Source organism: Polistes dominula, unplaced genomic scaffold (genome assembly GCF_049000335.1).
Source record: "Polistes dominula isolate Pdom_NZ unplaced genomic scaffold, Pdom_raw_medaka contig_338, whole genome shotgun sequence".
Classification (NCBI taxonomy): Eukaryota; Metazoa; Arthropoda; class Insecta; order Hymenoptera; family Vespidae; genus Polistes; species Polistes dominula.
The window spans coordinates 78,781-93,203 of record NW_028301083.1 but is presented as its reverse complement, the minus strand read 5'-3'; the positions used below and the strand labels follow the sequence as shown (position 1 = coordinate 93,203).

General features: G+C 30.5%; 2 protein-coding genes across 5 annotated transcripts; one reads left to right on the top strand and one right to left on the bottom strand.

The window, feature by feature from the left end:
• Positions 1–4,140: 4,140 nt before the first annotated feature.
• Positions 4,141–7,701, top strand: LOC107071468 (uncharacterized). Its single transcript, XM_089176377.1, has 2 exons — positions 4,141–7,200; positions 7,544–7,701. Exon 1 carries the CDS (start codon positions 6,459–6,461, stop codon positions 7,197–7,199), a length of 741 nt encoding a protein of 246 aa, XP_089032503.1. The 5' UTR covers positions 4,141–6,458; the 3' UTR covers position 7,200; positions 7,544–7,701.
• Positions 7,702–11,177: 3,476 nt separating this feature from the next.
• Positions 11,178–14,063, bottom strand: LOC107072645 (transcription initiation factor TFIID subunit 10). 4 transcript variants are annotated; one of them, XM_015332732.2, is made up of 4 exons: positions 13,418–14,063; positions 12,771–12,905; positions 12,631–12,695; positions 11,178–12,526 (listed from the first exon to the last, which is right to left on the bottom strand). In XM_015332732.2, the coding sequence occupies exons 2-4, from the start codon at positions 12,882–12,884 to the stop codon at positions 12,325–12,327; spliced, it is 381 nt and encodes a 126-aa protein (XP_015188218.1). In that variant the 5' UTR covers positions 12,885–12,905; positions 13,418–14,063; the 3' UTR covers positions 11,178–12,324. The 4 variants fall into 4 exon arrangements, with proteins under 4 accessions (XP_015188218.1, XP_015188221.1, XP_015188220.1 ...); XM_015332735.2 differs by having other exon boundaries at positions 13,447–14,063; XM_015332734.2 differs by having other exon boundaries at positions 13,487–14,063.
• Between the last annotated feature and the right edge of the window lie 360 nt (positions 14,064–14,423).

Here is a 14,423-nt window from a genome sequence, read left to right as displayed (position 1 = left end):
TTTTTTTTTACAAAACCTACAATTATTCAGCTTATAATCATAGTAATGAATTATATTTCCACTTACTATATAACATTTTCACGAGTCATTTACATTCTTATATTAGTTATTTCATCAAAAATGCAATAATCTGTGGTAAAGAGAAAAACCTTCTATTTGTAACACATAGAGTAAAATACCATGGATAAAATTGAACTAGGATAATCGTTCATGATAAAAGTTATACCACGAACTAAAATATGTATTAAAATTATTATATAGTTTAATAAAATTTTAATTAAGGATAGGATTCGTGAAAGAATTGAACCGCAGGATTAATTAGATTCGAACACAAGAAGATTCGCAACAGATTCATTCTACATTCCAATCCTTTCATGAATGCCTATTTAAGAATTTGACATATAGGTATTTGTTCCATACTCTATCCTTATGAAAAAAAATGGCGGAATATAAGCTTATATATAGAGCACTGTTTTAAAAACCTTTGCTGATGGTGTATATGATTTTAGATTAACAGATGTTCAGAAAAAATACGATAATTGTTTAATAATAAGAAAAATAATGGCTAAGCCTTCATTGAGGAAAAAACATATTTTTAATTTTTTGTAGAAATAGCAGCCGATTAAAAAAAATTTCAAATTTTTCTTGAAATTTTGAGTTTCAAAAATTAATAACTTTTGAACAAGAAACAAAATAAAAAAACGGTCCAATGAATACATAGACAAACTTATGAAGTGTAACTGTAAATTTAAAACAAATTGATTGAGTAAATCTTGAGAGATCGTGTACATCGTTTTGAAAAAAAGTGGTTTCAAGAAAAACGCAAAAAAAAAACAGAAGTACGACGGAAGCATCTTTAAATCACTTTTTTTTTAAATTACCTTTAATTTGCGATACCTGGTCCGTACATGAGGTCTTCTATTATTGTTGTGATGTCCTCTGATTTCTTTTGTACAGCTCTTTTTAATTTTTTGGCCTCTTTAGTCTCTTGTTACGCTCGTATGTCAGCTATAGATATTCGTTGAGAATTCAATTTTTCAACTAATTGCAGTACATTTAGGCCCATTTCAAGTTTTAATAATTGCATAATATATAATACACTAGTATAATATATTTTTTATAGTGAATAGATGCAATTTCAACAATTTTTGCCCCATTGTATGTACTTTTTGAGCTATAGACCAAATTACAGAGTTCAGACTTTTATTGATATTTTGGGTATATCCTTCCACAAACAACATTCTAATAAATTAGTATTAACTTTTTTTTAATTACTTTTTGGACAATTACAGGAATTAAATTTTCATGTTTATAATAATTCAAAGTTTTATATACTTTCATTTTTTGATACGAGCACCAGATATCATCGCTTGATGGGCACTTGTCATGTTGTGAATTTTCATCAGTAGATATTTTATTGTAATAAGTTGTCTATATCGCATCTTTCATGGTTTCAACTGATGTATTTATACTCCTTTTAATTACAAAACCATAGTAAACTGTTAATTCTTAATAATCTTGGCTGCTAACTTTCCTCTACCACCTATATCAGCATTATCTTTTTTTACTTTACATAATTACGAACCCATTTCCTCTTGTACGCCTCGCACAATAAATTCTCAAACACACACTCAAATTAAGATCACCAAAAGCGACAAAGGTGCTACATTTAGATTCCCTACCGTCTTTTCTCGCTATGCACTCCCAACTGGAACTCTTACGATTGAATAGGTAAACTTAAAATTGTTATAACTTCGGTAATACTTTGAATTTTTTTATGATTAAAAACTTAAAATATTCTTAAAAGATTAACCAATTTTTTATGCCAAATAAAATCGATTTTTTGAAAATTTCAGGGTGATATACCCATTAATACATTTATTAAAAACATTTAAATTTTTACAGAATATTAATGTAATTTTACTTTACAATCAATGTACTATTTCTTAAAAATCTATTTACAAATTATATTTTCCTCTTCATTACTGAGTGGCATTACTTTATTAACTTTCGACATTTTTCTAAAATTTCATTTCTCATTTACTTTCTGTTTTTCATTATCGAAGGCAAAATAACAATTTTATTTTATCTTACTATTTTTAATATAAATGTTTATCAGGCTCGTTGTTCATTTTCATGTCGAACGCGAGTATCACTAGTCTGACTCGTAATCCATTTTTTCGAGATAAACATGAATATCACAAGTCGTCCTCGTGCTCTTAATCTCGGCCCAAGTATGATTATATCTTGTTTCCAAATGCAGTTAACGTGCTACTTAGAATACATTCTTGTAGTCTAGATAACATTTAAAAACTAAAGTTTCGATACTCGGGCTACGCCGCTTCGTATCTTTTCGCAACTATTCGAGTGCATGGGTTAGGCACAGCTTGTTCCGAATTTTGAGCATAGTGCAAGAGGTTAAAAATAAAAAATATAATGAACAAAATAATAGCTCTCGGAAGTCGTTTTCGAAAGAATTCATGGTATCGAATGTGTTAACAAAAGCAGTAGTAAGTAATGTTGATCGGTTGCAATTGGCTGAATATATGAGCTAACAACTGCAAAATCGGGTGACGCTACTAAGTCCTTCAGGATTAACAGTCAACACCTATTGGCGTATGTACCTTAAATGTCAATTTTGAAACGCTAGACACCTTCATGTACAAAATGAATATTTTTCAGAACAATTGAGCACTACTGTTAGAGAAACTACTAAACGGTTAAGCACCCGTGATCTTTCCAAATCCGCGAAAAGAATTCAAACACGTCGCATTATCAATAACAATGTACACGCGTAGAAGTCGAACTTTACCTCGCGGAGAAAGAAGGACAACAATAACTGCGACGCAAAAAGAGAATAAAAGATGAGGAAAAAAACCTGTGAGATGTTTGAAATAAGATTTTTACAAAGGAATAGACATTATTTTTACTGGTTTTCACAATTACTCACAAACTTCTCCATCCGACTTGGCCTAAAGAACCAAACGTTGGCGAATCCTACCGATGAGAAATGGTAATGAAAATGTTACAATTATAATCCAAAAAGAAAATTAAAAGAAGTAAGAAGAATGGATATAAGTCGTAAATATCTTTTCTGTAAAAACCAATATGATTTCACAAATTTATACCATCTATGAGAGGAGAATCGTCGATTCATTCTCACCGGAGGTGAATAGTAAATGTAACTATAATCGCTTATCTAAACTCGAATTGAGCTCTCGAACTGACAATGAATGGTTACTGTATTTGCAAGTTCGAGCTGCTGATCGGCACCGAGTAGAATCAAGATTTTGATCGAATGTAAACATGCACAAGCCAAAACAATGTAGATCGAATTCCAAAATAAACAAACTATAATACGCGATAATCTAAAATGGCAAAAGCCATTTAAGTAAAGTCACGAGGAAAATTATTTCTTAAAAGCACGTGTTCACATCAACACTTTGCAAAATAAATTGAAAGTAATAATCCTTGGAAAAAGGAGGAAAAAAGAAGCGACTGGTGAAAATATATCGAAAAAAAGTTTTTTGTTTTCATTAGCAGAAGAATTTAGCGCAGGGTATAAAGATCCATCTGAACGAAAAACTTGCCAATGCTTTTTGTAGTGAAAATAAAATTATGAGTATATATGTATGTGCTCACTGTAAAAATATGTTTGTTGTAAATACAGATTGAAAAAAATGTCTTTATGTAAAAATTGTGGTGATTCAAATAATAACTAAGCCTAAATAATAAACAAATAATAGTACTACCTTTTATGTAAATAGATGTATATAATATGTACTTGTAATATTAGAATAAAATATATTTTATTTTCTTTAAAACTTTTCTCTTTAAATTTTTATATTTTGCCAACTATTTAGTTGATATTTATCCCACCGGTCAAAATTTAATAGAAATAGGTATATAACAACTGTTGGTAGTTCTAGTGTTAAGCATCGTTATAAAAGAAACACATTATTATTTAATATTAATAATTATTAAAAATGTATTTAATCTCAAATTTTCATTTAATATTTACTGTGAAGACGCTCTGCTTCTCCTAACAACCCATCTTTAAGTAATAACAAATAAGACATAAACAATTTAATTTTTAAAGTAAAAAACACTGCTTGTTATTATAATATAGCATTTTTTTATTATTTTACATATAAAATTAATACAACATATTCTAGAAATAAACATGTGTGCAGATCACACAAGTTAGAAATGAAACCTTAAAAAAAAAATTTTGAGACGAATGCACAGTATCAGAAGTAAGCTAATCGTAGGATTTATTTATTATAATATTGTTACTATATATATCAAAGAGCACCGGTATGATCTTGGGTTGGGGGTAGCTGAGAGATACTATCATTTTCCAAATTCTATTAATTAAGATAGAATGCCGAATGCGATAGCCATAGATAGAAACAAATATATATATACATGTAAGATTGAGTTTAGTGTAAAGGTGCGAGGTTAACTCATACCTAGTTTAATCCTCTTAATAAACTATATTTAAAATAGGTATTAGAAAAGATACAATAAAGGCTTCACAATCTTATGATAACAACCGATATACGCAACTGTACTTTTTCAACTGAATGACGACGAACAATGGCTGATGACCACTGGCGACTGGCGACTTTTCATGACGACTCAATACCCGCTCCTTTATATCAATCCATATCCATCAACTCGCGGTTCTCAAATTTTCCAAAACGTCAGGTCTGATGCAATAAACAAAGCATCGGTATCGTTCGAGAGCCTTCCAGACTCACACAAACTTACACACTTATACAACTTACAAAGCAGACCATACACCTTCTTGCTTTATTTCGACCGTCGGTTCATCTGTACCTTATTCTTTTGTCGCCTACCTACGTGCTTATCTCTGTTTATTCTTCTACCCTTCTATCACTCCTACCTACAAACAGATTTAGATAACTACGAACGATAACTACGAAGCAGAGCATAAAGAGGAGACCGAGAATAGGTAAAATTGTATAGCTATATCCTGTCTCATTCTCTCGCAGGCTCAGTCCTATACGATTGTCTCTTTTTCTCTTCTCTATGCGTTTCATCGCCGCGTTATGCCACCGTTCGCCACAGCGTGTTTCATTTTTTCAAATCACCCCATTCTACAGAAGTTTTCACTTCAAAAGAAAGCAAACTACTATTGAAATTAATATAATTTGTATATTTTAGGTCCAATTGTAGAAATGGTATCGAGTAGTACCAATTTAATGCCAAGTCAAAGAAATTTTGATTCTCTTTTTATTCTTGATTATAAAGAAGATTCGGTTTCTATCAGACAAGAAATAATTCTGAAAAACTATTGTATTTAATGTTAAAATTTCTTGAAATAGTTCTTGCTAATACAATTATTCTGACTATTTCAATATTCAAGAACATTCCAGCATACTCATCGGATAATAGAAGCTAACTATTGCTTATAAATTTTGAGAAAAATTCAAATTAACTGGACATATAATAAGAAAACAAAATACTAACTAAAGTTACAGTTTTTATTTTCATGATCTCGATGTGAGCTTGGTTTACAGCTCAACTTGCTACACAACCCCCTTATGACTTCTCAACAAATTTATTAATTACGTTTTCACTAATAGCCAAGTATCCCAGACAGCATAGAAAAAAATTTAAGGTCGTCTTCATTATCTTGACCCATTTACATCATAACTAGAATTAGTCTTCCTTATTCAAACATGCGAGACATTAAACTTACGACTGACCCGGTATCACCTGTCAAATGCTCACAGATTGAAAAATCAATTCTTCTTATGCGGATTATTCTGCACTCGATGATAGTAGACAGTCGCGGCTCGCGGAATATTCAGCGCAATGATGTAAATGGGTTAATTTACAGTTACAACCACGACCACAACTCTTTATTAAAAAATTTATCGATTAAACACATCGGGAGAAAAATGTTATGTGACAATAAGTTACATTTGATGGAGAATTCAAATAAAAACAATTATAAGAAGTTTTAAAGTAGTACAAAAACCTCAGTAAATTCCTTAATAAAGAAATAAATTATGCCATAAATTTACAATTTTTACAAATTAATGAAATATTGAAAGTCAGCAAAGAGTTTTTGAAAATTGGTCTTTTGATGTGAATTCAAGATATACATTTTCTAAAGTAATTAATTATTATTAAAGGTCTAAAAACACATGTGATGGGTACTGCAAAAGGTTTACCTTTTAAGGGGGTCATCCCATGTGATGGGCTCAAAAAATCGATTTTTTTTTTTTTTTCATAAATTGCTTTCTTAACATGTCTAGAATACGGTAGTAAAGTGATTTTTGAAAATTCGAAGTCGTTTTAAAGATACAGCAGGTAGAAGAAAGAGCTGTTCGGAGCGCTGAGTTGGCAGTTGGGGTCCGGGCCTATTGTGTACCGTCAACTTTATACCTGGCCCCCCTTTTATACATATATACGTAGAAAAGAGAATGGGAACACGACTTCGGGCTGTTAAAAAGGATAAAACAAATACAGGAATCGGTGGAAAAGGACCAGGTAAACTTACTGATAAAGTTATTCAAGAAACAACGAAATTCTACGGATTAGCTATTCGACGTCATCCATATTCGCTTGAAGATATGAAAAAGGAAGTTTGGGCAACGTATTATCACAAATGTTCTTCAGATGAAAACCCTCAACATCAATTTTGTCCAGAAGGCGAAGACAGTTGGTGTAAATGGCGTAAGGCAGAAGCTAAGAACGACCTCGACCAATTTCATCACGATAAACCACCTCTAATACCAGAAGTACAAGTAGCTATCAAATCGGTTTTCGAAGATTTATCGAAAGACGAATTATTAATTCGTTGTTTAGGAGCAGAGACACAAAACAATAACGAATCTTTGAATTCGTTGATTTGGACTTTTGCTCCTAAGCATCTTCATTCTGGCCCCAAGATTGTTGAAATTGCTAGCTACTTATCAGTTATCATCTTTAATGAAGGTTTTGAAGGTGTTTTAAAAGTAATGTCGGTTATGGGATGCCCCATTGGCCGCGAAGCCCATACGTATGTTGAGAAACGTGATGAAAAGCGAATCTCACGTTCTGAGCGACGCGTAAGTGATGTCGTTAAACAAGCCAGGATTGAGTCAAGAGCTGAACAATCTGCTTTAAAAGAGTTTCAAGAGGAAGAGGAAGGAATACTCTATGGACCAGGCATCGCCGATTGAGGTTAAGTTGAGATTTTCATCGTTTTAAATGGACTTGAAACTTTAAACGCGTTTTTCTCAAACTGTGTTTTTCAAACTTTCCTCCATCGTATCTCAAAAACGGCTTGACCGAATGACTTGAAATTTATAGGGCACACTCAACACATGTAAACGCATGGAATGAACTATTATCAATCGAAAATTTCCAAAATTTCGATTTTTTTATAGCAAAAAAAAACGCAAAATTCGCAACTTTTATTTCAAATGTCTACCAAAAGTCCAATTTTTTGTATATTCATTTGATAATAGTCCATTCCGTGCATTTAGGCTTACAGATTAGAACGCCGTTTTTTTTTTCGTTTCAGATAAGCCAATCAGCCGGAATCGTGGAGGAAGTGCGAGCTCATTTTTTCGAGGCGGGGGTGTTCAGAACGCTGTAACTCAAGTTCTACACAATATTTTTAGCTTAAAATTTATATTTATACTGTCGAAATATATGTTAATAAATGATAATAAACTTAAAGCTCTATCTATTTACTGGTCGTAGAAAAAAAATCCTAAAAAACAGGCCGTCACATGGGATGACCCCCTTAAGTTATTTTTTAAGTTATAGATATTGGGAGTCTCAACCGTAAATAATATATAATTAGTGGACGTATTAAAAAGCAACAAAATAATTTCAACCCTTCATATTTATAATGAATTTAATTATTTAAGATGAATAGATGTGAAGTAATAGAAATATTTCTTTTTGCAGGCTATGTGGTAGTACTGTACAGTCGTAGGCTAATTCTCATTTCCATATTGTGCACTCGTGTACGTGCTTTCTCACTCTATTAGGAAAGGGAATTTTAAGAATCCCTTTCGACTTCCACGTTGTAATAGTGGAAAGAGTTGATCCAGAAAAAAACACGTTTCAATTGTAACTAATTAAAGACATATTTAAATAATCGTTATACAGAGAATCAGCATAGTGCTTAGCCCTTATTCCACTTATTTGCTCTACTCTCTTCTTTACGAATAATAACCTCTGATTCTTACTAACTAGCTGAATTTGCTTATAACAATTGAATCAACTGACAGAATCTGAATCCGCATAAAAAATCTGAGTACGGATTAACTTACTGAAATTACTGAACTTGGATCAACTAATTGTAATAGTCTTCACCCGCTACTTATAAGTCTTTCCCCACCAAAGGGCACTGGTATGACTTCGAAGAAAGGGTAACATAGCTCTAGAAACTATCATCTTCCAAAATTCTTGCAAGCAGGATGGAATTTCAAACGTGATGGCTATATTAATATCAAGAATATCATTGAATGTTTTTCGAAGAGATTCATGACCATTATAAACTTACAATTAGATTACATAATATTATGCATATGGATGGTTTGGATCATGCGGATCAATTCGACGTATTGTTTTATGCAGGAATTATTGAAATGGAGAAACATTTTTTTTTTTTGAGAATTGAAAATGTGTTATTATTATTCTTACATAATTTACCGAACCTCAAAAGAAAGGAAAAAACAAACACAAAAACAAAAAAGTGACACATTAAAAATTTGTCAAAAAACTTATAAATCAGTCGAGAGGTGATTTTCTCTCCAAAATTTAAAACATATCCATCCACTTCTTTGTCAGACAATAGACTAAATAATAAACAACATATTTCCAATGTAGGAGAATGATAACGAAATTATATTACTTGTTCTATTTAAAACACTAGGTAGAGAAGACATCGAACAACTTACTATTGTAAAATGTGCACAAATCAGCCTACAATACATATTGGAAATTACTTTAAAATTTATCACACTTTAGAAAATTATAAAAAATGAATTTTTATTTTCTTGCAAATATATGTTCTTCTCGATGTCAATAAATTCATATAAATTAAATATTACTACAATACTTTACTTAGTTCTAAGGCTGTATTATCACTATACCTACAATACGCGGTCAAATGAGAGTTTTTGAAATTTCGTTTAGAATTTCTCATATACAACTTTACTGTATCACCATGTAGCTTATTGACATTTCCTATAATATACATACAACCCATTTTTCAATATTCATAACTTTCTTTATTGTTTACTTTCCGAAAAAAAATGTATACCATGTCTAGTCTACCACGAGCGGTCATTTGACCACTTAAACAATTCATAATATATACGACTATATTTTTCGGAAAACGCACACCTGAAATTGTTTTACGAGTGTACAATGTAATTGTGGATATACAGTGTAGACAATTATGGAACAAGAAATGGGGTCTGTCATTTTTCTCGACAACTAAGAATCTGAATGACTCCACAGAAATCATGAGATTTATTCGGTTTGATAACAAATATCAACGAAGCCAACGCTTACAAAACAATAAATTCGCTTTGATTTCTGAAGTTTGATACAAATTTATCGAAAACAGTCAAAACTGTTATAAACCAGGAGCATATCTTGCTTGTAGATTTACTCAATACATGCCCAACAAACCGAACAAATTTGGCATAAAATTCTGGTTAGCTCTTCCGATGTAAGTAGTAAGTATATAGTAAACGGCTTTCCATATTTGAGGAAAGATGAAGGGAGAGAATCATCGGTCCCACTTGGGAAGTTTGTAACTTTGAAATTAGCAGAACTGTATACGGGCAACGGGAGAAATATAACAACTGACAATTTTTCTACAAGCGCCTCATTAGCGAGTAAACTTCTTGCAAAAAAAAACTACGCTTGTTGGAACTATCCGCAGAAATAAAAGAGAACTACCAAAACTAGCGAGATAGGCAAAGGATAACATGACACACTTCTCAACAATATTATACAAATCGAATGATTTTATTCTTTCAATTTATAAACCTAACCCAATAAAGAAGTATTGATACTTAGTTCAATGCATTCATCCGTTGAAATTGAAAAAAGTGACACCCATATACCAGAGACAATTAGATTTTACAATAGCACAAAATTCGGTATAGATGTAACCGATCAAATGGCCAGAAAATATAGTGTAAAATCTAAATGTCAAAGATGGCCTTTACAGGTATTTTTCAATATCTTAGATTTAGCCGGAATAAATGCTTGGATTTTATATAAAGAAACGACGTGTGATATAGAAGAAATATCGAGGCAAGAATTTTTATTTCAATTGGCAGAAGAGCTTGGGACCGAATATCAGAAGGAGAGAAAGCTAAGCAAAGAATGTTCATCAAAAACAATAATAAACACAGCTACAGATTCTTCTGGACGGAAATCTTATCAAATAAGATATTGTAAAGTCAATAAGACAAACAACAAAATTTGTATAAAATGTAAAAAATACGTAAGTGGAAAATTTGCAATACAAAATGCTGTAATTTGTAAAAAATGTGCTTAAAATGTATAAAGCTAAATAAAACTTTTTAAATAGAAAAGCGGGGAGCGGGTTTTTATTGTAGCGCCAGAAAAATATTTTGTTATATATGGGGCATTCCACGCCAAATCGGATAGCATTCTGCTTTTGCATGTCCGATTTTTTTGAAAATTTTTTATGTTATAGTACCCATTGAAAAAGACCTCCATGATTTTTTTCAATTTTTTTTGCCCAGCCGTTTTCGAGATATCAATTTTTGAAAAAATCGCTTTTCTTTTTTTCAAATGTCTGTAACTTTGCGAAAAATGGGCCAATCGGGACGTTTTTTTTTTTTGAAAATTTTTGTTTTTAAACACACTTTTAGGATATAAAATCAAAAAAAATTTTTTACCTGTATTTCTATAAGATTTTCAAATTTTGACTTTAAAATGTTGATTTTCAAAAAACACGTACTGATCGATTTTCTTGAAAATTTTTTCTAAAAAACTGTCAATTATCCCCCAACTTTTAAGCCTAGTCCCTTAATGGGCAATCGATGGGATCCCTTTTTTTCCGATTTTTTAAAATTTCAAATTCCAACTTTTTGTAATAAAAAATTTCTAAAAAAATTCTATGCTCAGGATTTACCATAAATAACTTACTGACACAGTTTTCATCATAATTTTTAAATTTTATTTACACTAAACGATTATTATTATTTCACATTTATTTATTATATTATCATGAAGAAGACTTTGGAATTAAAGCTGAATGGCATTACTTTGCAACCGCACATGGGAAAGGACCTTGTGATGGAGCTGGAGGGACTTTCAAAAGGATGGCAGCATGATCAAGTCTTCAACTTCCGTATGACCAACAAATTTTAACTCCTGTCGAACTATTTGAATGGGCGGAAAAACCAAATTCTTTACCAAATATGAATATTGAATTTTTTTCAAATGAAAAGTATGATCAGGCTAAACTTTTATTAGATCAACGATATACAAAAGCAAAAACAATCACAGGGACGCAGAAATATCATTGTGTCATTCCAGACGGAAAAGATACTTTGCGATTTAAAGAATTTTCATCATCCAGTGAATCTCGTATTTATAAAATATTTAAACGTGTAAGGAAATAAATGTGAAATAATAATAATCGTTTAGTGTAAATAAAATTTAATAATTATGATGAAAACTGTGTCAGTAAGTTATTTATGGTAAATCCTGAGCATAGAATTTTTTTAGAAATTTTTTATTACAAAAAGTTGGAATTTGAAATTTTGAAAAATCGGAAAAAAATGGATCCCATCGATTGCCTATTAAGGGACTAGGCTTAAAAGTTGGGGGATAATTGACAGTTTTTTAGAAAAAATTTTCAAGAAAATCGATCAGTACGTGTTTTTTGGAAATCAACATTTTAAAGTCAAAATTTGAAAATCTTATAGAAATACAGTTTAAAAATTTTTTTGATGTTACCTCGGCTTCGCCTCGGACAACAATTACATGTACTCTAAGACATTTCTTACTTTATCTCCCTAGGTGAGTAATATACTATTGTTTAAATAGAAACAGTTTTTGTAAGAATAATGTTTGCGATGCAACCTTATGCATCGATCATTTGATAAAATACCATGTCAAATAAACTTCGTGAGCTATCCCGAAGTCATTTTTTATAAAAGTTAACCATGTACTGTAGAACACTTGTACTGTAGAAGTTAACGAAAATAACAAAACTGTGATACGAGTCAACCTGACCCGTTGAATGACACTGATGTCTGAACACAGTAATTTAAGTAGAGTCATGATGCAAATTGGTTAAACAAAGTAATGTGGTTTTTTAATTATAATGCCATATTCTGCAACTGCAGGAGTCAGATCTTCCATAGTAAGCATATAACGTCTATCCTTTCCTTTTGTTTTTGTGTTTTGATTAGCACCACGTGTTTTACCATGTTGAAGAGCGTCATTTGCAATTTCCGATACGAATTTTTGAGCAGCTAATGATACTAAACGCACTCTGTAATTTAACATTAATGGTTAACGATATTGTTATTAGCTTTTTTTTTTTAATATACAATATATTATTGGCATTTTTTTATCTAGTAAAATTTGTATATTTACATTTTAGGATCAGTAGAATTAAAGCCAGCAGTGTGCAAATAATGTTCACTAATAGCATCAGGTACCTAGAATAATAAATAATTAATAATAAAATAGATTAAATAATATATAAAAAATAAATTGTTTAAAATTTTCAATACCGTTGGCGTATAATCTTCTAATTGTAAAAGGAAATCAGAAAGTGGCTGACCAGCTTTTTTTGGTTCTTCGTTTGTGTACATTGTTGGAATATCTCTTTCAAAGTTTTCTGCCATGTTTTTTTAGTTTAAGCAATTCTAAAAATGTTACAAAAAAAGCATTAAATAGGAAAATTATAATCTGAAATTAAAAGAGGATGGCATTTATTTAAACATTACCAGAAAATTTTAATAATTAATGAATATGTAATAAATATGTATACAGAGTGATTAACTAATCGTTACCAGTAGAGATTATTTTAATATTAACAGTCTGATAGAAAAAGTTTTTATTAGGTATTCAATGGTTTCAAAATTGTTTTAACGTATATAGAGACAATTTTTTGTTAATTTTCTTTTCATTATTCAAAGACACCTGAAATTTTACCAAATAAACCTATTACTTTTTATACTATCTGTTAAATGATATCAAAACAAGCACAGTAAGTACCATGATATAACATGTTATTTCCGACCGAACTACTAATAACAGTGCTAATAACAATAATTTCTAATAATCACGATATCACTCTGTATAACGATTATTTGATTAAAATTATTATTAAAAAATTGTTATATGTTATGTGTCTAGAATTTATGATAAATCTAACCTACAATACATATCCATGCATCAACATACATGTATATATAAATATATATATGTTTACTAGAAAATTTACATAGGTAGTGTCGTTTGTTTTTTTTCTTTCTATGCACACTCAAGTTTTATTTTTCTTCTTCGTGATAGCACATAACACTAATGTACGGTTAATAACGATGATACACAATAATATTTATTCTCACTAAATCGATACTAGTTTTAGATGTTACCGCAAGCTGTCACTGCTCACGCCACTAGATGCTAGGAACTTTTCGTTGGTCCCTACAAACAGTAAATTGATTGACATCTGATATTCAAATCTAGACTATACGTAAGTAACGTCTATGAAAAAAAGAGATGACAAATTCTACGATATTATTCTCAGTAGATGTAACCTATACAAATTTTCAATAATATAACATTGAAAAGAATAAATATATTGTAAAATTTGATTGTTTAATTTTTAATTACTATTTATAAATATCAATGTAAGTTAATGTTGCGTCTAATATTATTGACGTGTAGATCTAACCTCATTAATTCAAAATTTTACTCTATTTAAGATATTCTAAAATAAACACTATTTCTCTTTAACTTTATTTAAATATATAAAATATAGATATCTGTGTTAACGAACGGTGTATTTAACGTGGGAATTCTAGACAATGCTTGAAACAAGTTTCAGTCAATTTATAAAATATTTGATCATTATAAAGAATGCCCAAAGATTAGTGTTAAATGAATTGAATCACTCTGACAAGGAAATTTAAAAATGTGTACACAATGCCTTTAACAAGTTTCGGTCATTCTATAAAATATATTTGAGTTAATTATATTCAGAATACACGGGGAGGATGGAAGTTATTTAAAAAAGTATTTTTAAGCTATTAAAAATGAAGTAAACCAGCACTGTGTAAGAGCAATAGGCAGAGTTCAAGCGATGATAGATAAAAATAAATAAATGTTATTTTTTTTAGTAAAAAATCAACAAACAGTCATTTATAATCACAACTAAT